The 22,451-nt window shown below is 47.2% G+C and overlaps 2 protein-coding genes and 1 pseudogene across 6 annotated transcripts in view; 1 reads left to right on the top strand and 2 right to left on the bottom strand.

The window, feature by feature from the left end:
* Psmd12 (proteasome 26S subunit, non-ATPase 12) overlaps positions 1-22,451 on the bottom strand; it is a 34,395-nt gene that overhangs the window by 11,580 nt on the left and 364 nt on the right. For 2 of the 4 annotated variants that reach the window (XR_015630446.1, XR_015630447.1), the window contains exons 1-3: positions 6,903-7,082; positions 708-767; positions 491-619 (exon numbers count right to left, since the gene is read on the bottom strand). Coding sequence is in view for 2 of the 4 variants with exons in the window: in NM_001005875.1 (NP_001005875.1) it covers positions 491-619; positions 708-767; positions 6,903-7,010 (297 nt within the window). In the remaining 2 variants the exon portion in view is untranslated. 4 annotated transcript variants of the gene reach the window in all.
* Rps23-ps9 (ribosomal protein S23, pseudogene 9) lies at positions 10,572-11,093 on the bottom strand (annotated as a pseudogene).
* Pitpnc1 (phosphatidylinositol transfer protein, cytoplasmic 1) overlaps positions 16,674-22,451 on the top strand; it is a 264,927-nt gene continuing 259,149 nt past the window's right edge. For both annotated transcript variants that reach the window (NM_001427418.1, NM_001427419.1), the window contains 1 exon segment: positions 16,674-17,503. In NM_001427418.1, coding sequence (NP_001414347.1) covers positions 17,456-17,503 — 48 coding nt within the window. In that variant the 5' untranslated portion in view covers positions 16,674-17,455.

The following is a 22,451-nucleotide window of genomic DNA, read 5'->3' as shown; positions in this document are numbered from 1 at the left end:
CAAACAGAAAAAAATAAATATTTTTGTTTGTTTTGAGAAAGGATCTCTCTGTGGAGTTCTGGTTGGTCTTGAACTGTCTGTATACCAGGCCAGCCTCATACTCTCAGAAAGCCACTGGCCTTTGCACCACTAATGCCAAGATTATAGACAGATTCCAGTAGAATTTCAAACCACCTCTAGAATATAATTAGAAACTTTGTAAGTTAAACAAATTTCCAATGACTTCAGAGATTAGTTTCCTAAAAGTCCTTAAATGCAAACATAAGCTTGAACATCTTAGGGTATAGTTACTTAATAAGTGTGTGAGCTTGTGTGCCACAGCCGACATGTGGAGGGCAGAAGACACCTTACAGCAGGAGTCAGCTCCTCCTTCCTCTATGTGGGTCTTGGGGACTCAACTCAAGTCCTCAGGCTTGGCAGCAGGAACCTTTAGCCGCTGAGCCACCTCTCTAGCCCCAGTTTTTTGTTTCTAAAGCAATCAAGAACTCACTTGTTTTAACTGACTCCTTCGTTTTGACAGAAGCATAATATTTTCATTAAGTAAGTCCCACTCTTTGGCCTCATAGCACATTTTCACTACTGCAACCAAGATGCGGGACGTGGACACCATGTCAGAGGCCTGCAGGGATGAAAGCACAGCACAGGTGAGTGGGCAGCACGAGTCCCTGACTGCTAAGTGCGGGCTGTACCGCTCACTAGGTACTTACAGTCCGGGTCTGCTTTTCTAGAGAGAGAAGGGTTTCGATGACTTCCTGAAGCCGTCCTTCCTGAAACAAGACAATGAACAGAAGCATCACCAACAGACCCAGTCCTGACCAAAGCCTTTGGGAGAGTTAAATCAATGTCCACTCTAAAGGAAACATGTCCTCCACTACTGCTCTGGTTTCTAACTCTCCATGTGTGAAAAGCTTGCTCCTCCAGGGTAGTCCTCAGGTTAGGGTTTTCCTACTAAGGATCCACAAGCTGTGCTTCTTTTCTCCTCTTTGGGTGTGAGTGCCCTAGCACTGTGCCTCATTTTTCTTCTTCCCCCCCCCCCCCCACACACACACAGAGGCAGGGACTCACGTAGTCCAGGCTGGGCCTCAAATTCATGTAGGCAAGCGTGACTTTGAACCTCTACTCCTTGCTCCCGGTTACAGAGGTCTAACCACACCTGGTCTGTAGGGAACTAGGGGTAGAACCAAGCGTCTCTGCACGGAGTTGAGCACCCCACCAACTGAGCTACACCCTCAGATTTACAAACTGTTTGTTTTGAGATGGGTTTCTCAGTGTAGCCTTGGCTGTCCTAGAAGACCAGACTGGTCTCAAAGTTAGAGATCCAACTGCCTCCTCCCCACCCCAGGTGCCGGGATTAAAGGTGTGTGCTACCACAGCCTGTCCTCACAACCTCAGAAAAACTGAACCTGTAATAATAATGGTGTCTCCTCTGAGAAAAGAGAGTCTTGTTTTGGATTCTAACTTATCAGCTTAGAGTGGCGATACCTGTTTATCCTGTTCTGTCCAGAACTCCTAACTGGTAGGACTCTGAAGCGTACAAATAGAAGAAATGATCTGAAGACAAGACCCACAAGCCAGCCTGCAAAGTCCCCTTAGGAGGGGCTGATGCAAACTAAATCCACCTGCTGAGACGAGGGCAGGTGAGTAAGGGGGAGTAGAGCTGGGGCACAGAGCAGTGAGGACAGCAAGTCTGAGGCTGGCCTGGGCAATTTAGCAAGACCTTGCCTCAAAGTGAAAAAGGGTCAGGGGTGTGGCTTAGTGGCAGAATACCTCTCTAACATGCACCAGGCCCTGGATTCAATCTTTAGTGTCTCACCCACTGCTTTTCTAATGACAGTCACAAGCAATTTATAAATATTGCCCCCTCTGACATCCATTTAACAGTTTTTAAATTTAGGCCATAAATGTTTGAATTTTGCCTTATTTCCCAAGATAACCTGTAAGACATAGATTTTCTCTTTCTGCTGGGGTCTAGACATGGGCTAGGGACTGAGCATAGGTCATATATGTGCTGAACACACCTTGTACTAGTGACCTGCCATCCTGCCAACCACAGAGCACAGTCAGGGACTGTTCAGACCTAAGAAGATCTGGAATGTGAATGTAACATATCTTAACAATGCTTTCCAGGCAACAGGGAGCTGCAGGTCAGAAAGCCTACAGATCCATGTGTAGTATTAGCTGAATGCTCACCACAGGGAGAACAGACAAATTGAGAAGGCTAGTAAATCACAAAAGACAGAGAAACAGTGTTGGGAAGTCTGCTGCACATTAAACCGTCACCTCATTTTACAGATTACAACTGACAGTTTAAGAGACTTGATCAGTCACAGAAACATCAGCAGAACCAGGTCTAGATCCCCAATTCACCCATTTCAGCATGACAGCTCCCTTACTGAGGATGACTATACTCTGCTCAAAGTAATCTCTATAGAAAATAGTATATGAAAATAAAGTGAAAAAAAGAAAGAAAAAAGTAAAAATGTCAACCATCCTTTACTCACTAAGATAGCTGCCGTGGTTGCTGTCACTGTAGTCGGTTGAGTGGAGAAGAATCCACGGCACACTAACTCAGAAGCAGACACTAAGAACTGCACCCTACTGGGGAGGGAGTCACACTGCTTTAGTCCATGCACTGGAGGGCCAGCATGACATCAAAGGCCATCTCCTTAGAAAGGAGCTCTTGGCCAGTGTTCTCTGAAACGGTTAGTCACTCAGCACCTCATTTAATACTGACCCCACAGGCTCTACTTTGCAATGTCCCTGAACTACACCCAATATTAACTTTGTAATCTCAGTAAAATTTATACTCTGAAATTGACGCTGTCCTCAGACCTGCAATGATCATTCTGACCTGGCTTCCTGTAGGGCAAGCTTAGAGGTAAGAGCTGTTCACACTTAGTATCTTAGTCGGTGTTCTACTGCTGTGAAGAGATGCTATGACCAAGGCGACTCTCTTAAGAGAAAACATTTAATTGGGGACTTGCTTCAAGCTTCAGAGGTTTGGTACATTATCATAATGGTGGGGAGCATGGCAGCAGGTAGGCAGGTGCTGGACAGTGGTTAAGAGTTATATCCTTATCCACAGGCAGGGGCAGAGATAGACACTGACACTCTGGGTTAGGAACGGGCTCTTTAAAATCTCAAAACCCACCCGACGTAACCACAAGGCCACTCCCTGGTAACTAAAGCAAATATAGGAGCCTATGGGAGCCATTCTTATTCGAACCACCACATGTAGCTTGAAGATACATTCTCATACCTTATGTAATAGTGACTTATAGACAGAGTGGGAACTAAGTGCTCCGTGAGTTCCTTAGACCTGGACCCTTGCTTACTTGTAGCTTCCCTTACACCAACTTGTACACAACTATGTCAAACTACTCAGATGATTTTAACTGGCTTACTGTGCCTGGCTGTCACAGTAAGGAGGATATGACAAGTTAACAGGGCTGAGAGACACTACCATCATCTTCATTAAAGACAACTAGTTCTCAAACCATCTCACTTTTTCCTCCTACTCTTCTATGTTCAACCCAATGACTATGCACCATCTTCCTTCCTGTCTATTCACACGGCTCCCGAAATGCCACCTCTTGCGGGCAGCCTTTCAACTCAATGGGAGTAAGATGGTAGCAGCCGTCCAAATCCAGAGTGTGAGAACGTGGAACTTGTGTGATTCATTTTCCTCACTAGAAAATCTCTGTAGATTAGGTAATGTCTACAGAGTTTGTTCCATGTCAGTAAGAGCCAGGCACCTGTAGGATCTCTAAAAGTTAACATTTGCTAAACAACCCCAAGAAGGAACTAATACAAAGTTACCACAAACAGTTGAATTTTAAAGCCCAGAGTAGGCCACCTGACCAGGGTGCTGGAAGCTGATTTCCGGTATTCTGAAGGGCAGCAAATGCTCCTAACTGCTGAGCCCACACTTGACACACTCTTATCAAGAATCTGCACCTACACTTTTTACCTTTAAATTTTCTTTCATATTTAAACAATGTCTGAAGGGAAATTAAGTGCAGATGATCCTTTAAACAGGAAATGAGATATAGCAAAAATTGATTACTCTTCTTGTTGCTAGGAACCTGAGCGTGATTACCCTAGGATAACCATTGAATGATTTAAGTCTTCTTACAAATGAAAAGAACAAAACTTTAAGTTATTAATGAGCTCAAAATAAAAATAAAACAACGCACACTAAAATGTTCATACACTCCAAAGTAGCAGAGACCAGAGCACTTGTCTAACCTCCAGCCCTGGAAAGGGGTGGAGAGGGAAAGCCATGTGGGGAGGGAAAACAGTGAAAGGCTGGAGGTTAGAGCTTAGTGGGAGAGTGTTGGCCTGCTATGTCCTGAGTTTGATCTCTAGTAACCCACCCGCATACACCCACACAGTTTGCTAGGGTGTTTTTAAAAAACGAGTAAAGCAAAACTGATTAAAGAGATCTAAAAAGTCAACCAGAGGGGGCTGGAGCAATGGCTCAGTGGTTAAGAGCACTGACTGCTCTTCCGGAGGTCCTGAGTTCAATTCCCAGCAACCACATGGTGGCTCACAACCATCTCTAATAGGATCCGATGTCCTCTTCAGCTGTGTCTGAAGACAGCTACAGTGTACTCATATACATAAAATAAATAAATCTTTAAAAAAAAAAAAGTCAACCAGAATTATGAGAAAATCTGAAAGTTAAAACTATGGACCTGTTTTAGAAAAAAATAAAAAAATCCACCTGCTTCTCAGTCTTCTTTTCTGATCCATAAATAAGTACCACACACATACCTTGCTTGGCTTCACAAGCAGTCTTCAAAAGCAACACACACGCAAACCCCAGAACCCAAATGTTTTCATTTTTAACCACTTCAACAGGCCCAAACAGCTTTGGTTTTGAGCCCACCCATTACTCATCAACCGCCCAGGAAAGCATCTGGCACTTGAGTTTGTATCTGTGGCCTACACAACAGGACTTTTCTTGGACTACACTTTGTCTACATTTCCCTTCCTGCCTGAACCTCCCGAGTGCTACGATTACAAGTATGAAGTACACTGCTGGTGTAGCTGTACTTTCTAAAGCAAATGATGTCTCTACCTGCTATGAGTACCATTGTTCTATTAATTTCAAAGGGGCCGTTCAGGAGATGGCATTCCCTAAAGGTAGGTTTCTTAATTTTTTTTTTAAGATTTATTTATTTTTATTTATATGAGTACAGTGTAGCTGTCTTCAGACACACCAGAAGAGGGCGTCAGATCTCATTACAGATGGTTGTGATCCACCATGTGGTTGCTGGGATTTGAACTCAGGACCTCTGGAAGAGCAGTCAGAGCTCTTAACTGCTGAGCCATCTCTCCGGCCCTGTTTCTTAATTCTTTAGCTCTTCAGTTTAAATAGACAGATTAACATCCAGTTTTTTTTCTTAAAGATTTATTTATTACACATAAATACACTATTGCTGTCTTCAGACACGCCAGAATAGGGCATCAGATCTCATTACAGGTGGTTGTGAGCATGGTGATGCAGTTGCTGGGATTTGAACTCAGGACCTTTGGAGGAGCAGTCAGTGTTTTTAACCACTGAGCCATCTCTCCAGCCCCTAACATTCAGTTTTTAAGCATTAAAATATTTCACACAAAAATCCGTATTCGGGGGTGGAGGTGTTTGGGATGGAAAGATGGTTCAGTAGTTAAGAGCACTGGCTTCTCATCAAGAAGACCTGTGTTCAGTTCCCAGAACACATATGACACCTCACAACCAGTTTAGAAACAAACATGCAGGCAAAACACCCATAAAACAATTTTTAAAATTTTATACTCCTGGTTTCCCATTCAAATCAGGAGTGTTACTTGGCTTTGTGACTATTATCCATTCTGTACTTATATATTAAGTTCTTAGACCAAACAATCCTTGTAGAGTGTATCCCAGGTGATTTTTGAGACTTAACTGTAGGAATTTAAGGAGATCTGGGTTTAATCGTTAGCAGTAACCGACAACATATCTAATGAGCAAACCTAGTTTTGAATCCCTGGCTATTACTATAACCTCAGGCAAAATACTTTCTGCCTTGGCTTAAGTATAAAATGGTATTAAAAGTTGCCAGTTGCATAGCATAGAGTGTGGAAATGTCTGGGTCAAGATATATTCTTATTCCAAATTAAAGGCCTGATGGATGGTGTAATTCATGGTAGAGCATTCGCCTTTTGTGGTCATGACACACACACCCCGCCCCCAAGTTTGATTCCTAGCACACAAACCACGTCCATATTGGTTCATTGTTCATTATCTGCCCTCTCAGGCTCTGTACTTAATACCCGTTTGTCTTTCCTATACTGTCCTCTCTAGAAATTACTATCTCAATTTTATTTCATCCTACTCAAGTCTAGTACAAACATCAGCTTCTCTCCCATAAGAATGATCGGTTCCCTTCCGTGTTCCATTAACACTTTCACTTGGATAGCTTACCAACATGCACAGGGTCCGGGGTTCACTGCGTGTGTGTTATCATTTTCCTGATCCTCCTAACCAAAGACCAGTCACTGCCATGATCCACATACACTTTTAGAACGTTAACTGATTGGGCCACAGTAATATTAGAACCAAACTCCGATGCAGCCTGAAGTTGAGAACCGACTAAACCAAACCTTACTTAGCATCCCAAGAAAGGGCAAGTACTAAAACCAGGCTTCAGGTTCGATGGGAAAGAAATGACTATTTATCTAGGGCTTGGGGAGCTTCGGGTTGCGGCGACTCCCGGGAAGGTAGACCCGGGGTCTCCCACTCAAGCAGGTCCATCCCCGGCTAGGAAGACACCAGGGATGAGCGCTCCAGCCCGCAGGCCCCCTGAGGCCTAAGCAGGATCCACGCCGTGACTCAGCCCCTGGCGCCCGCCAACAGCCGGCTGTCCTCCCCTCACCTTGGCCAGCTTCTCGCACTCAGGCAGGCGCTGGTCCACTGTGGCGCTGTAGTCCACCTCCATCTTCACAATGCGCCCATCGGCCCGTTCCGAGCCGCCGTCCGCCATGGTCCTTGCCTAAGAGTCCCCTGCTGTCCCCCAAGTTCGGCCACCACTCGTCACTCGCACCGGAAGCCGCCTGCGGATCCACTCAGGCAGTGTGTCGGAAGCCTGCGGCTAGGACCCCGTGAGGCCCTCTGCTCTGGTCGCCAGTCAGGCAGTGCTGCAGACAGGCCTGGAGGCGGGCCGTTCGGCGCGGGGGCAGGAACGAGAATGGGCGGGGCTCTCTGAGGGCGGGGCTCTCTGAGGGCGGGGCTCTCTGAGGGCGGGGCTCTCTGAGGGCTGGACTAGTGGTTCCAGCCTCCCGCTGGCTTCTAGGCTAGGCATCTGTGTCTTAGGGATGCGAATCTAACACAGCAGGACTTCTCACGTATTTTTACGTCCACTGATTTGAAAACGATTTACCAGAACAATCCGTGAGCCACTTGACTTTTCTTGGTCCTCAGTGTTCCCATTTTTAAATGAGGAGGCTAAAACTGACCCTGAAGACAAAAGTTCTAAGGTTTTCTTTGCATTGATCTGTGAGATTTTTAATTGCAACTAAAAAAAAAAAAAATAAAAAAAAAAAGGTGGCAGGCAAGCAGTGTTTTTGCGTTTTCAATCAATTTGCCGAGCCAATAACAAGAACCCCTAAGATAATTCAGATCACGTTTCTGAGACAATTCCATCTCTCCAGCCTGAGCAAGTGATCTTAACTGCTGAACTATCTCTCCAGCCCCCAAATTGTTTTTAGTCAATTACATTTCATTTAGTTATATCCATGTGGAGGTAAGGGGACAGCTTGTAGGAGTCAGTCTTGCCTTCCCCCATGTGGGGTCTGGAAATTGAACTCAGTTTTCAGGATTAGCAGCAGGCACCTCTACCAGCTGAGCAATCCCCCTGACCTGGAAATTGCTATTTTAAAAGCCTGTACAAGTTTTATTACCTACATCCTCTAAATTTCTATGACATAGCATAGAAACCACAAAACAAAACAAAACAGGGGTTGGGGATTTAGCTCAGTGGTAGAGCGCTTGCCTAGGAAGCACAAGGTCCTGGGTTCGGTCCCCAGCTCCGAAAAAAAGAAAAGAAAAACAAACAAACAAACAAACAAAAAAACAACTTTCAGGGGCTGGAGAGATGGCTCAGTGGTTAAGAGCACTGACTGCTCTTCCGGAGGTCCTGAGTTCAAATCCCAGCAACCACATGGTGGCTCACAACCATCTATAATGGGATTTGATGCCCTCTTCTGGTGTGTCTGAAGACAGCTACAGTGTACTCATATATAATAAATAAATCTTTAAAAAAAAAAGAGGAAAATATGAGCTGGAGGTTGAAAGTTTTTTGTTATTTTACTTAATTTATACATAGGAGTCTGCATGTATGTATGTGTACCATAAGCATGCCTGATGCCCAAGGAAGCCAGAAAAGAACATCAGATCCCCTATAATGTGACTGCTTGTCATTGAACTAAAGTCCAATAAGAGCAAGTGGTCTTTTTTTCTTTTTAAATAAACCTTAGACAGTGCTCCTTTTAAAAAAGATATATTCATTTATTTTATGTATATGAGTACATTGTTGCTCTATTCAGACACAGTTGAAGAGGGCACCGGATCCCATTATAGATGGTTGTGAGCCACCATGTGGTTGCTGGGAATTGAACTCAGGACCTCTGGAAGGGCAGTCAGTGCTCTTAACCACTGAGCCATCTCTTGAGCCTGAGCAAGAGTCTTAACTGCTGAGATATCTCTCCAGCCCCCAGACTGGTTTTAGCTCTAGTAAGATGGAGAGCCAGTGGAAACAAAGGAGTGGTATGAGCTAAAACATGTTACAAGGATCATCTGCAAGGGCACACTGAGAGCACACTTTGAGAACAAACACGCAGCATGAATCAGCCAGGGAGCTGGGGTGTGGCTTAATGGCAGAGTGATTAGTTAGCATTCAGGGATCCCATTCCCAACTCTGTGATCACACACACACACACACACACACACACACACACACACCCAACAAACAAAGACTCATTCTGGATGCTGTGAGCTCATTAAGTTTGGGCAGAAGTTGGGAGACTGAGAGATTTTTGTAATAACCCCCAAAGGAAAAACGATTATGACTATGAGATGAGAGGGAGGCAGTGGAGGTGCCAAGAAGTGGCTGGATTCCGGACCTAGTCTGAAGATGGAGTTGAGTTGGCTGACAGATGACAGGAAAGAGCTGGAACAGGTCGGTCACAGCATCTGCTTGGGTGGGGACACCATTTCTCAGGAAGCAGCCAGTTAGGGAGGATTGAGGCAGGAGGGAAAGAGGAATATCACCATCTTGGGATGCACATGGAGTGTCTATTGGCAGGCTATGTGGCTGGGTTAAGAAGATGAGTGTGTAGGTGCACAGTTCACCTTAAGGGAAGTCATAGTTGCTAGAAATTTGAAGTTAGGGGTTGGGGATTTAGCTCAGCGGTAGAGCGCTTGCCTAGCAAGCGCAAGGCCCTGGGTTCGGTCCCCAGCTCCGAAAAAAAAGAAAAGAAAAAAAAAAAAGAAATTTGAAGTTAGAAGTCGTACTGGAATAGCGGTACTGAAGGAAAGCCTTATAGAAATGTTCCAGGGCTGGAAAGATGGCTCAGTGGTTAAGAGCACTGACTGCTCTCCCAGACGTCCTGAGTTCAAATCCCAGCAACCACATGGTGGCTCACAACCATCTGTAATGGGATCCGATTCCCTCTTCTGGAGTGTCTGAAGACAACTACAGTATGCTCATATATAATAAATAAAGAAATCTTAAAAAAAAAAAAGAAAAAGAAATGTTCCTGTATTTGTTTCTGTCAACTGCCTGCTTTTAAGGCAATTAGAGAAACTGATGGATTTAAAAATAATAATACGTGTGTGTGTGTGTGTGTGTGTGTGTGTGTGTGTGTGTGTGTGTATGAATCCGTACCTGCTATAGAGGGTAAGAGGGAAACTGGGCACCATAGGAAAGAGATTGAGCTGTCTCCCCAGTGTCTCTTCTCCTTTCTGTGGTTATCCGATCTCTTCTAGCTCAGCAGTTCTCAACACAGGGATCCTGACCTCTTTGGGGGTGGCATATCAGCTCTCCTGCATATCAGACATTTACGTTACGACTCATAACAGTAGCAGAATTACAGTTATGAAGTAGCAATGAAGATAATGTCATGGTTGGGGGTCACCACAGCGTGAGGAACTGTATCAAACGGTCGTCGCCTTAGAAGGTTGAGATCCACAGCTCTAGCTCTCTCTGTTGCATAATTCTTTTTAGGCCTATCTACAACAACCACTTCATCTCAAAATCCTCAATTTGGTCACATCTGCAAAGACGCCGAATAAGGCAACATTTTCAGGTTCTCAGAGCTGGGACTTGGTATCTTTGGAAGCCATTGTTCTGTTTATCACAGTCATTGAATTTTTAAAAATTTTAAACATTTACAATTTTTAATTGTAAGAGGGTATCGGTTCCCCTGAGCCTGGAGTAACAGAGGATTGTGAGCTGCATGTGCGTGCTGGGAATTGACGCAGGTCGTCTGGAAGAGCAGCCAGTGCTTTTAACTGTGGAGCGATCTTTTTATCTCCTCGCCTGGAGTTTTTTTTTTTTTTTTCCAGGATATGAAAATTTATTATTCTGTTTCCATTGTCAAAATTTTATGATCTTGGTCTTTCCTTCTTGCCTTTGTACAGAGCCAAAAGAGACACATTGGCTACTTTAACCTCCTTAAAGCGGACTCCAGGAATATCACCCACGGCATGGCCTTTGTGACCAAATCCAGAAACCAGAACTTCATCATTTTCCTCAATGAAGTTCAAGCAACCGTCATTGGGCACGAACGCTGTGATCTTCTTGCCGTACTTAATGAGCTGCACCCTGACACACTTCTGGATGGCAGAATTTGGCTGTTTGGCTTCAACCCCTACTTTTTCCAGCACAATTCCTTTTGCATGAGAGGCACCCCAAACGGATTGGCCTTCAGGGCTGTGCCCAAGTGGGCTTTCTTGTACTGTTTATCATGCCACTTCTGATCCCGTCGGTGATTGCGAAGCTTCCGGGCAGTACAGAGACCACGACACTTACCCATCTTGCCGGCGCCACGGGCCCGAGAGAAAGAGCTCGCCTGGAGTTTTGATATGAGTTATTATGCCAAGTAGCAGTGGTGCACACCTTTCCCCTCAGCACTTGGGAGGCAGAGGCAGGTGGACCTCTGAGTTTAAGGCCAGCCTGGTCTACAGAATGAGTTCTAAGACAGCCAAAGCTACACAGAGAAAGCCTGTCCTGAGATACCACAAAAAGAACACTGAGTGATCTCGCAGAGAACCCAGGTTTGGTTCCCAGCATCCACCTGGGCATTCACAATCTACAATTCAAATTCCAGAGATTAGGGCGCCCTCTTCTGGCCTCCGTGGGCATCAGGCACACCACGTGGTATACACAAACTTGCAGGTGATGCTCATACACATAAAATACAGATAAATAAATCTCTTTTTTTAAGTTCTTTGTCTTAAAAAATAGTTGAGGGGTTGGGGATTTAGCTCCGTGGTAGAGCACTTGCCTAGCAAGCGCAAGGCCCTGGGTTCGGTCCTCAGCTCCGCAAAAAAAAAAAAGTGATAGGGTCGTAGGTCAGTGATAAAGCACTTAACCTTGCAAGGCCCAGGGTTTAGTCCTCAGCACTGAAGGAAAAAAACTGAATAAATAAATCAGAGAGGGGCTGGAAGATGGCAAAGTTAATAAAGTGTTTTCTGAGAAAGCAGGGGGGGCTGAGTTTGATCCCCAGAACCCACATGCTGGTGTGGTGGTGGCTTGAATTGGTAATCTCAGTAGAGACCAGCAGATCTTTGGAGCTCTCTGGCTGGCCAGCTTAGTCTAAAATAGCCTAGCTGAGGAACACCAAGTCCCAGTGAGAGACTCTGCCTCAAAATGTCGGATGATGACTCCTGGTCTCCTCATGCATGAGCGTGTGTCCACATGTATCTCCTCCCACTACAGACAGGCAACCACACACAGTCAGGGGGATTCCACATTAGAGTGGGTCTTTCGTACTTCTTCAGCATGAGCTGGTCACAGCAGATACCACCTTAGCTAAGCGATGAAGGTTGAGATTAAGGCAAAGAGGAGGGGCTCACCAGGGGTTACTTGGGCAGTACAAAACAGAATGGGAATGACAATGGGAGTTACCCTTCCTTCCTTCCTTCCTTCCTTTCTTTGGAGACAGGGTTTCACTGTCCAGCTCGTGCTGACCTGGAACTCACTATATATAGACTATGGCCTCCCGATCTGCCTGCTTCTGCCTCCTGAGTACTGGGATTAAACATGTGCACCATTTACTCTGGGAACGATTTTTAAAATTATTACTATTATTACTATATATTTTTGTTTAAAGGTTTATTTTATATAAGTACAATGTCACCGTCATCGAGACACACCAGAAGAGGGCATCGGATCCCATTACAGATGGTCGTGAGCCACCATGTGGTTTCTGGGAATTGAACTCAGGACCTCTAGAAGAGCAGTCAGTGCTCTTAACCACGGAGGCATCTCCCCAGTCCTAGAATTATTATAGGTGTGCATAAATGTGACTTTTCCACGTGTATCTGAGGGCCTTCAGAGCTAGAAGAGGATGTCAGATGCCCTGGAGGTACAGGCGGTTGGGAGCCTCTTGATGTGGGCGTTAAGAACAGAACTGGCGTACAACAATGTCAAGCAACCAGAGCTTCCAGGGACTAAGCCACTACCTAAAGACTATGCATGGACTGACCCTGGACTCTGACCCCATAGGTAGCAATGAATATCCCAGTAAGATCGCCAGTGTAAGGGGATGCCCTGGGTCCTGCTAAGACTGAACCCCCAGTGAACTAGACTATGGGGGGAGGGCGGCAATGGGGGGAGGGTTGGGAAGGGAACACCCATAAGGAAGGGGAGGGGGGAGGGGGATGTTTGCCCGGAAACCGGGAAAGGGAATAACACTTGAAATGTATATAAGAAATACTCAAGTTAATAAAAAAAAAAAAAAAAACATGAGTCTTAACTCAGAAAATAATTAAAAAAAAAAAAAAAAAAAAAGAACAGAACTGGCATCCTCTCTAACAGCCAAGTGCTCTCAACCACTGTGCCATCTCTCCAGTTCCCAATGGCTACTTTTTTCTTTTTAAATCATCTTCTCTCAACCCTTTCTCCTCCCCACTGCAGAGCTAGAAGAAACCAGGTCTTGAGCAGGATGAGAGATCTCCTATTGAACTACACCTCAGCCTCCCCCTCCCCCATGCAACCCCTTTGGACAAGTTGAAAATCAGTCTCTAAACCTCCAACCCCCGAGCTTGCTCTTCTAGAGGCTGAAAGTCAGTCCCAATCAAGTTCGGAGTAATTAGACCCTTGCATAGGACCAATGGATCTTACACTGATTCCTGGTCGCCCCCTCCTCAACACGGCCAAATGCTGGATGGTGGAGGGTTGACATATTTAATCAGTGAAACCAAGAATTCTGTTCTTATCTTTCAGTGACTTCCATAACAAAGTGCCATCTGTCCTAAGACGTGAAGTCAACGCGTGATGCCTTTACTTTCCCTGTGCCCTACCCTCATTTTTACATTCGACCGCCGACAACTGCAGTTGATGGAACCTCTTATCAACCATTACCATGATAGCGTTGCCCTCCGTCACCTTGAAAAGGAACAGGTATGGCTGGGAGGTGGTGGCACGTGCCTCTAATTCCAGCACTCTGGAGGCAGAGGTGGGCGGATCTCTGAATTCAAGGCCATTCTGCTTTGCAGAGTGAGTTCCTGGACAGCCAGGGCTACTCAGAAACTCTTTGCATCCAGAATCATCATCAACAACAACAAAATGGAGGAAGGAAGGAAGGAAGGAAGGAAGGAAGGAAGGAAGGAAGGAAGGAAGGAAGGAAGGAAGAATTGTCATTTACTTGGGGCTGCTGAAGGCAGAACTTGAAACGCTTGCAAGCACCCACTTTTGATCACTAGATGGCACCCTCTTCCCCAAGACTAAATGAGTTATGAATGAACTCTTCCTAACCCCAGACCACGAACCATAGTAATGAATCCTAGCCGCCCCTAATTCCCGCCCAGATTGTTTATGTCCCGTCCTCTCTTCCTCATTCCATCGGGTCCACAGGTTCCCATATGTTTCCTGTAGTATTTACGTTAACACAGGCACCTCTAGTATTGCGTCCTCAACAATTCAGCACATTGCTGTCGGCGTTACTTTCCATAACATATACATGGGTAGTCAATGCTTGGCTTTAAAATGATGTCGAGGGGTTGGGGATTTAGCTCAGTGGTAGAGCGCTTGCCTAGCAAGCACAAGGCCCTGGGTTCGGTCCCCAGCTCCGAAAAAAAAAAAGAAAAAAAAAAAAAAACAGTAAAATGATGTCGAGAGGCCAGGGATGGCATGAAGGGTTCTCCGAGAAGGCAATGGGACGGGCAGAAGGATCGAGGCTGAAAAAACGGAGTTTTTTTTTGCAGGCATTAGGATTAAGAAATACTAATGGGCTAAAGTGGGAGAGACAGTCTCAGAGCCTGGAGCATCCTGTTGTCAGGCCTTCAAGGTGCTGGGTTAGAGCTGTGCTTGCACACTTAGTGAGAGCAGGCAATAGAGGCGCTGAGTAAAAAGGGAAAGACAATGCATGGGGGGGGGCGTCACCTTGGTAACAGGAGGTGGAAGAAAAGCAGAGTCACCCAGCAGTGTCCGGGTTCCCTGTCCGGGGATTCACCCTCCCAAGGATTAGAAAACACTACTGTAGGGGCTGGGGATTTAGCTCAGTGGTAGAGCGCTTACCTAGGAAGCGCAAGGCCCTGGGTTCGGTCCCCAGCTCCGAAAAAAAGAACCAAAAAAAAAAAAAAAAAAAAAAAAAAAGAAAACACTACTGTACTGAATACTTGCAAAGTTTCCCGTCTGTCCTTATTCTCTGAACAAGGTAATATAGCAACTACGTAGCTAGCATACAAGTTGCCTTACACAGTATTAGCAGTCTAGAGATAACTAAAAATGCACAGAAGGGTCTGTGTAAAGGTTATTTAATGCCACTCCACTAAGAGGAAAGGAAGAAGGAAAACAGCTTGTGTTTTTCTTTCTTTCTTTCTTTCTTTTTTTTGGTTGTTTGTTTTTGTTTTTGTCTCACAGGTTTCCAGTTCAACTACCAGGTCAAATTTAGATGATCTACCTCAAAGGATGGTGGCAGACTATACTTTTAATCCCAGCACTTGGGAGGCAGAGGCAGGTGGGTCTCTGAGCTCAAGGTCAGCCCGGACTTCAAAGTGAGTTCCAGGACAACCAGTGCTACACGGAGTAACCCTATCTCAAAAACAAAACAAAAGCAAAAACAAACACAGTTCTCAAGGAATTCGGTTTGGCTTTAATTAGCTGCTGTAAATATTTCTGAGCCAACTATGGGAAGCATTTATCTAGAAAATATTTTTTCTTTGTTTCTTTCTTTCTTAACCAAAATATAAGCTAGAATTAGGGTGTCCTTTTCCTAGCAGGGTGGATCATGTTCCCTGAGTTCTAAACTTGGGTCATCTAGACAACTTTAGCCAGAGCCCATTCCCATTATGTTGCTTAGTGACCTACTGAGCATAATTTTAACATCTGTATTATTGAGGCCTGCATAGTCTGCCTTGCCCTATGCAAGCTCTATGGGTGGATACAGGTTTCCGGAGTTCACAAGCACACACACACACACACACACACACACACACACACACGCACGCACATCTATACGTGAGAGCCAGTGATGCTTACAGATTATCCTCCTATAGGCACTGGATGCATATTTTTTTCCATTTTTAGGAAAACAAGCTAAAAAAAAAAAAGTCAGACAAATGAAAACCAGACTTCAGCAGTTACATGCTGCTTCCTGAGTAACCGAAGAATGTGCTTCTTGTGGTTAAAATGAGAGATCTGTTTAATATGGATGAAATACCAACACCCCAGGCATTTTAATTGACATTTCACTGTGACTTTTTGAACTTAGGAGTGCTGACACGAAAACCTATTCTTTCTGCTCTGGGAAGCTTGCAGTAGGATTGTAGAGCCAGGGAGAAAGAGGTAACAGGCAATCTCAATCTCTCTCTCTCTCTCTCTCTCTCTCTCTCTCTCTCTCTCTCTCTGTGTGTGTGTGTGTGTGTGTGTGTGTGTGTGATGTGAGCGCGCGAGCATTTATACTTTGTTTTTACCAACACTGCTGGAGGATTCCGTCTTAAAAACATATTAGAAAAACATACTGTAAAACCATCACCTCTTTTGCCCTCGGCCTTGCCTTACCCTATCAGAGAGAAAAATGTTCGCTGTGAGCATTTGTAAAGACGCTCCCACCCCCAAAGTCAAGGGGCACTAGTGCACTTTGGAAACTGAGTTTCCAGAGCGACTAACTCGAGAGCCCCATGGCACCCAGAGTACATTCGAAAACAGATCCCAACGTTGTCAGAGTCCAGGATAGCCCCTCTTTGCGATTCTCTTCGTCGCTAGCCGCTCTAGGTTCTGGGACAGCCCAGGCTGTCTGGCAGCAGACGGGGAGAGACATGCTGTTTTGTTTAAATCCTCCACATTCTTTGCCATTTCCCCATTGGCCGGATGGGGCTACCCTCCCCGCCGCGGCCGCTGCTGATGTCAGCCTCGTCGCTCTCGCTCCTCCCGCACCCACCTCCCTGCCCCAGGCACACTGCAGCTCGGCGCGGACTCTCCAGTCGCGGCGAGCTGGCTGCAAACTCACGGGCACGCACGGAGCTCGCAGAGCCGAGGGACTCGGGGGAGGGGACGCGCGCAAGGCGCTGGCAGCCAACCGCCGAGGTTGAAGACACCCGGGGCCCAGAGCAGGGCAGAGCCCTGGCGGCCACGGTTTCCCTTCTCTCTCTCAGCTGAGCTCCGGAGAGACTCGGGGACTGGCCCTAAAAAAGAGCAGGAAATCTTGTTTACCGCCCGGGGAGAGGAGCCCATCGAGCCTTTGTTTGGAAAGTCAGCATCGCCGGCTCCCGCGGCAATGTGTTCCTGGTGACATTAACCCAGGGTAGACGGGTAGGAGAAAAGGGAGCTCGCCAGGTTCAGCTCTGCTTTCGGAGGAGGATCGAGAGGGCGACTTTTGTGCATTTGTTTGAATTTGTGGAAATCCCTTTTCCCCTTCCTTTTGCCTCTCTTGCCCGCCGCCGGGCATGTCCTGATCTGGTAGCCGCGCCTACCAGCCCGGGGCTGCTGATCGGAGCTGTCTCCCGCGGGTCTCCCTCCCTCAGTGCCTGACTTTGCAATACCGGGAGAGCTGATCTCTGCGAGGAAGGAGGCGGGGGAGTCACAGACACCGGGACCCGAAGCTTGACATGCTCTGGGGCGGACCGGAGGCAGTTAGGAGCTGAGCGCACCACCCCGGCTGCTTCGCTCTCCGGTTCCCAGCGTTTTTGCCCTCCACTGGGCTCCAGCCTTGCTCATCAGTTGGGACGCCCCCTTCTTTCCCGGGGTCCGCGGCCGGCAGGAACATGCTGCTGAAGGAGTACCGAATCTGCATGCCGCTCACCGTGGACGAGGTAGGCACCGCGCCCGGCCTCGCCCGCTTCGGGTCCCCAGCCGCCACCACTCGGCCGGCGGGTCCACTGCGTGCGGCGGGGAAACCCTGGCGCCCAAACCTGGAGGCTGTAAGGGGAGGAGGCTGGGGATTCGCTGTTCCCACTCGTCACCCCGGCAGAGGAAAGGAGGCGTGGGGGTGGGGCGGGGGAGTCCAGGTGAGCTCTTCGGGGACATCTAGAATCAGATTACTGGGGACCACAATGCGTCACAGGGAGCTGTTGCGCCCCCTCCCTCCAATTAAGCAAATGCACAGAGTACAAGACTCCAAGCATGCTCTGCAGCCGGAGTATCGGGGTACCCCGCCGTGGTGATAGCCACTGTCCCCATGTACCCTTTACGAGGTGGGTTTGCAGGGACATATCCCGCGCGGTCGGGATCTGCCGAGAGTCCCTCCTGGGGGCACGTCGGAGGCCTAGAGAGGGTCCGTTTAGAACCAGATTTCTCCTTGTCGCCTCCAGTCTAGGCGCTGGCTCCTGCCCAGTCCGAGCATCCAGGCTCCCTCCGGGACCTGGCTTGTCCTTTGCTGACCGCCTGGCTCGGAAACTTTCTGCGTGTCTCGTTCCTTCCGCGGCGGGGAGCGTGGTCTTAGGAAGAGCCCCAGTGGTGGGGCCCGCGGCGCGGCCACCGGAGGGCGCTCCAGGCCGTCGGGCCCAGCCCTCCCGGCTCTGAGTATCGGGGCTGCAGGGTAGGGGGCTCCCTGCTCAAGGGCTCGGCCTCCACGCGCAGGTCAGCTTGCATTCTTCCGATTCTTCCTCCGCCCCCCCGACCTCCCCCCCTGCCGCCCCAACAGCGAGCTCCGCCATTGAGGAAACGGTGACTCAGTGAGGGTCACTCCGGCCCGGGCTTCGTTTTCGTTCCCCTTTCTCCCCACCTCTTTGGATATTTCATAAGTGCTTTGCGTCTGTCTAGGGCCACATAGCCAGAATATGAAGCCAATCAAGGCAGTTTGAAAAAAGAATCCTGTGGTTTGGTGTGGCAACAAATGAAATCAGCGATCCACGACGTATTTGTATTTAAAACCGGTGCATTTAATCTATCAGACATGTGATCTATTCACTACTTTGTGAAAGGGGCCTTGTGCTTTTGTGTTACTCAGTCAAAGACTATGGCTGCCCCCCACCCCCCACCCTTACCGGGATGGTGGTAGTAATCTTCCTTCGGCATCTGGCGCCTGTGTTAAGGTGAGAGAGACCCTAGGACCCTCCCAGGCAAGATCAAAGTAGCCTAAAGTTTACAAAACACTTGACACTCGACACTGGCTGCCAAAGACTGAGAGGGATAGTTTAGCCACGCCCCACTCCCCACCCCCAGCCTTATCAACAAGCTTTAGAGTTTGCTAGCATTTCTGGGGTGGCAGCATTTTGAGCTGGGTTTTAAGCGGTAGTTAGGTGCCTCTTAACCTTATCAATGAAGAAGCAGCGTACGGCTTTGTGGAGGATGGAGAAAGGCAAATGAATGGGAATGGACGTACACACCCCTCCCCTCCCTGGTGCTGGTGCTTTGTGGACATGCTGTCTTCCCACCTCTGGAACTGCTGAGCAGGACCAGGGCGACCGGACCTGGGGGTGTCCGTTCCAATCCGTTTGGAAGCTTTGACTGTGGTAATAGATGGGACTGTGCAATCCCTAGGGCGCTCGCCGACTCAGTCAAATAATGAGTCAGGTTCTATGTAGTCCTGGCTGTCCTAGAACTCACTGTCTAGACCGGAGACTGGACTGGCTTCGAACTCAACTCGGAGACCTGTCTGTTGGGATTAAGTGTATGTCACCTGGCTCCGCCTTTCTTAACTGCTAGAGCATTCCCCCGACGTTTAAGTATTCGGTGTAGTAATTACATTTGAGAGGTTTAGGGGGTGGCTTTCCCTCCCCCCTTCTCTCTCTCTCTCTCTTTCAAGAATTTTTTTTAACTTTACAAGTACCCTGTCGCTGTCCTCAGACACACCAGAAGAGGGCATCGGATCCCATTACAGATGGTTGTGAGCCACCATGTGGTTCCTGGGAATTGAACTCAGGACCTTTGGAAGAGCAGTCGGTGCTCTTAACCACTGAGCCATCTCTCCAGCCCAGCTTCCTTGCTTTCTTTCTTTGTTTTTCTTTCTTGAGACAGGGTTTCTCTGTAGCTTAGACTGGCCTCAAACTAAGAGATCTGCCTGACTCTGCTGTCTCTCGGGTGCTGGAATTAAAAGTGTGCACTGCCACACCTGTCTAGAATGACCTTTCTTAATTGGCCAAGGAAGCCAGACTCTACCTATAGGATAATTATTAAATTGCTTAACTTGAAACTTACTTAGACCAAAGTAAGGATGAGTCTGTGAGGTCATATTCTGAATTTTTTACCTTTTCTTTTCATTTTGTTTCATTCTCTTTGTGGTTCTGGAGGTTGAACATGGCTTTGAGCAGGGCAGGCTCAACCTCTGCCTCTGAGCTACATCCCCGGCCTGAGGTCTTATTGTGAAATTGCTCCACGTTTTATCAGAGATGCGAAGCCAGTTTAGATGGGCGGTCTCAGACAGAAAAAAATTTTTTTTGAATTAGCCGAATCAGTTGATGGGTTAGGAAGGCAGACTTGGCTGGCTAGATGTCAGACACTTTATAGAGAGGCTGAACTGTAGTCCACCCCACAGCCTCCCCGTCCCATGGTGGTGCCCTGCTGGCCGGCCTTAACACTCAATGCTGGGGAGCAACTAAGTGTCTGGCTGCAGAAGACGTTACTGCAAATCAAACAGTCTCTGGGAGCTCCACTCCTGCTTCAGCCTCTGACTCCCTTTGGACTTGGTGCAACCTGTGTGGACCTTCTGGCGCTTGCTCCTGATTAACTTTGGATGTTAATTAGTAGCACTCACTGGATTTTGCCAAGGAAGCGCCTGCCTGGGATTTGGAGAGTCATTGTCTGGTCACTGTCCCTTTTCTTTCTCCCCTGACCCCATGTGGCCTCTGGGAATCCCTGTCATGGTTGCTACAGTGATAAATACTAGTGATCCCAGTGGTAGGGAGATGGGAGCTGGAGAGAGATATTGGAAACTTTAGGGTCATCCTCAGCTATAAAATAAGTTTGAAGTCAGCCATGAAACTTTCTCTCTGCCCCCTCCCCTGCAGAACAAGGTTAAATGCTGTGTTCCCGGCTGCAAAACTAGTTAATGGCAAAGCGAGGAGGAGCATGTTGGTAATGTCTTTACTTGTTTTCCCTTTCCCCGAGCTCTGCAGTGTTTAATCCAGGGAAAAGAAAATCATTTCTTGAAAACAGATACAGTCAGCCCTGTCATCGAAATAAAAAAAACCAGGGGCCTTTGAATTGTTACAGATAGTATTGACTTCTACTCTCTCTCCAGTCTTACTTTAACACATAAAATGTTCCCCAGTTCCAGGAAAGAGAACAGCTCCGTGAGACGGGGGGGGGGGGGGGGGGGGGGGGGAATAACACTGAGCTTTTGTCTGAAGCAGGGTGTTAATGGTATGCTTGTATGTGCTTCAGTGGAGGAAGGCTCGCTGAGGAGGCTGAGGCCCTGGGTTTGTCACCAGCGCCACACACACACACACACACACACACACACACACACACACACGGATAGACTCAGACTCAAACACATACACTCAACACAGACAGACATACAGACAGACACATGGACAGACACACAACTCACACAGATAGATACACACACACACACACACACACACACACGAGGAGGGGGTAGATTGAGAGTTTCAGTGTAAGGAATTTAAAAGTATCATTCCATGGATTAATTGAGATTATATATGCTGGTATACAAGTTGAAGCCAAAGCCAGAGAATAACCTTGGCTGCCCTTTCTCAGATAACTTTTTTTTTTTTTTAAGATGAGGCCTTAAACTGGCCTGGAACCATTTGCCAAGTCAGCTACGCTAGGTGGGGCAGTGAGCCCCAGAGATCTGCCTGTTTCTTCCTCTGTTTTCTCCCCTCGAGGCTCTGGAGCTGGAGCTCATCCCATCACCACATTGCTGACAGAACTCTCTTGGACCTTCTACAATCAAACAAAATTGCAACTGTTTGTGTGTGTGTGTGTGTGTGTGTGTGTGTGTGTGTGTGTGTGTGTGCGCGCGCGCTTGGGATGTATGCAGAGGTCCAGATAACCTATAGGAGCAGGGTCTCTCCTTATTCCAAGAGAGGATAGAGCCCAAGTTATTCGGCTTGGTGGCAAAGTACCTTCTGGATGAGACTTTCCTTACCCTTCATGGGTTAACTTTAATTAAAAACAGTAACAAGCAAACAAAACAAATAGAAAACTTCGCTGGTGTTAAATACAGTCAGCTCTGAGTCAAGTGAAAGCCCATTGGGAAGTTGTTAAGCAGTGGGAGGAGGTGGGGGATGGTGAGACATCTGGATTCTAGAATTTTAGACTTGGAAGTGCTGTTTATTAGCCATGATGTGTGTGATCACGATGTCTTGTTTTCTTTTCTTTTCTTTTCTCTTCTTTTCTTTTCTTTTCTTTTCTTTTCCTTTCTTTTCTCTTCTCTTCGGAGCTAGGGACCGAACCCAGGGCCTTGCGCTTGCTAGGCAAGCGCTCTACCACTGAGCTAAATCCCCAACTCCGATGTCTTGTTTTCTAGAGGGCTCCAGGCTTGCAGAGGGCTCATTCCTTTGCTTGCTTGACCCATAGATAATGTAGAGACTGCGCTGAAATAGGGCTTCTGGTTTCTCCCGTGAATCCTGCTTCATGGGTGCCGTAAGGGCTACAGTCTCTCTCTCTCTCTCTCTCTCTCTCTCTCTCTCTCTCTCTCTCTCCCCCCCCCCCTCTCTATCTGATGCCTGTTGGTAGAAGATGTTATATCCCTAAGCCTTGTGTCGGTGTATAGCATGTCTACTGGATCTTCTCTGGTTGAAGATAACTTGCAGATTCAGACCTTGTATCCACCCAGGGGACACCAAAGTCTAG

Source organism: Rattus norvegicus, chromosome 10 (assembly GCF_021556685.1).
Source record: "Rattus norvegicus strain SHRSP/BbbUtx chromosome 10, alternate assembly SHRSP_T2T, whole genome shotgun sequence".
NCBI classification, from domain to species: domain Eukaryota; kingdom Metazoa; phylum Chordata; class Mammalia; order Rodentia; family Muridae; genus Rattus; species Rattus norvegicus.
Note: the sequence above shows the minus strand (reverse complement) of the source record. Positions and strands in the feature narration are given on the sequence as shown.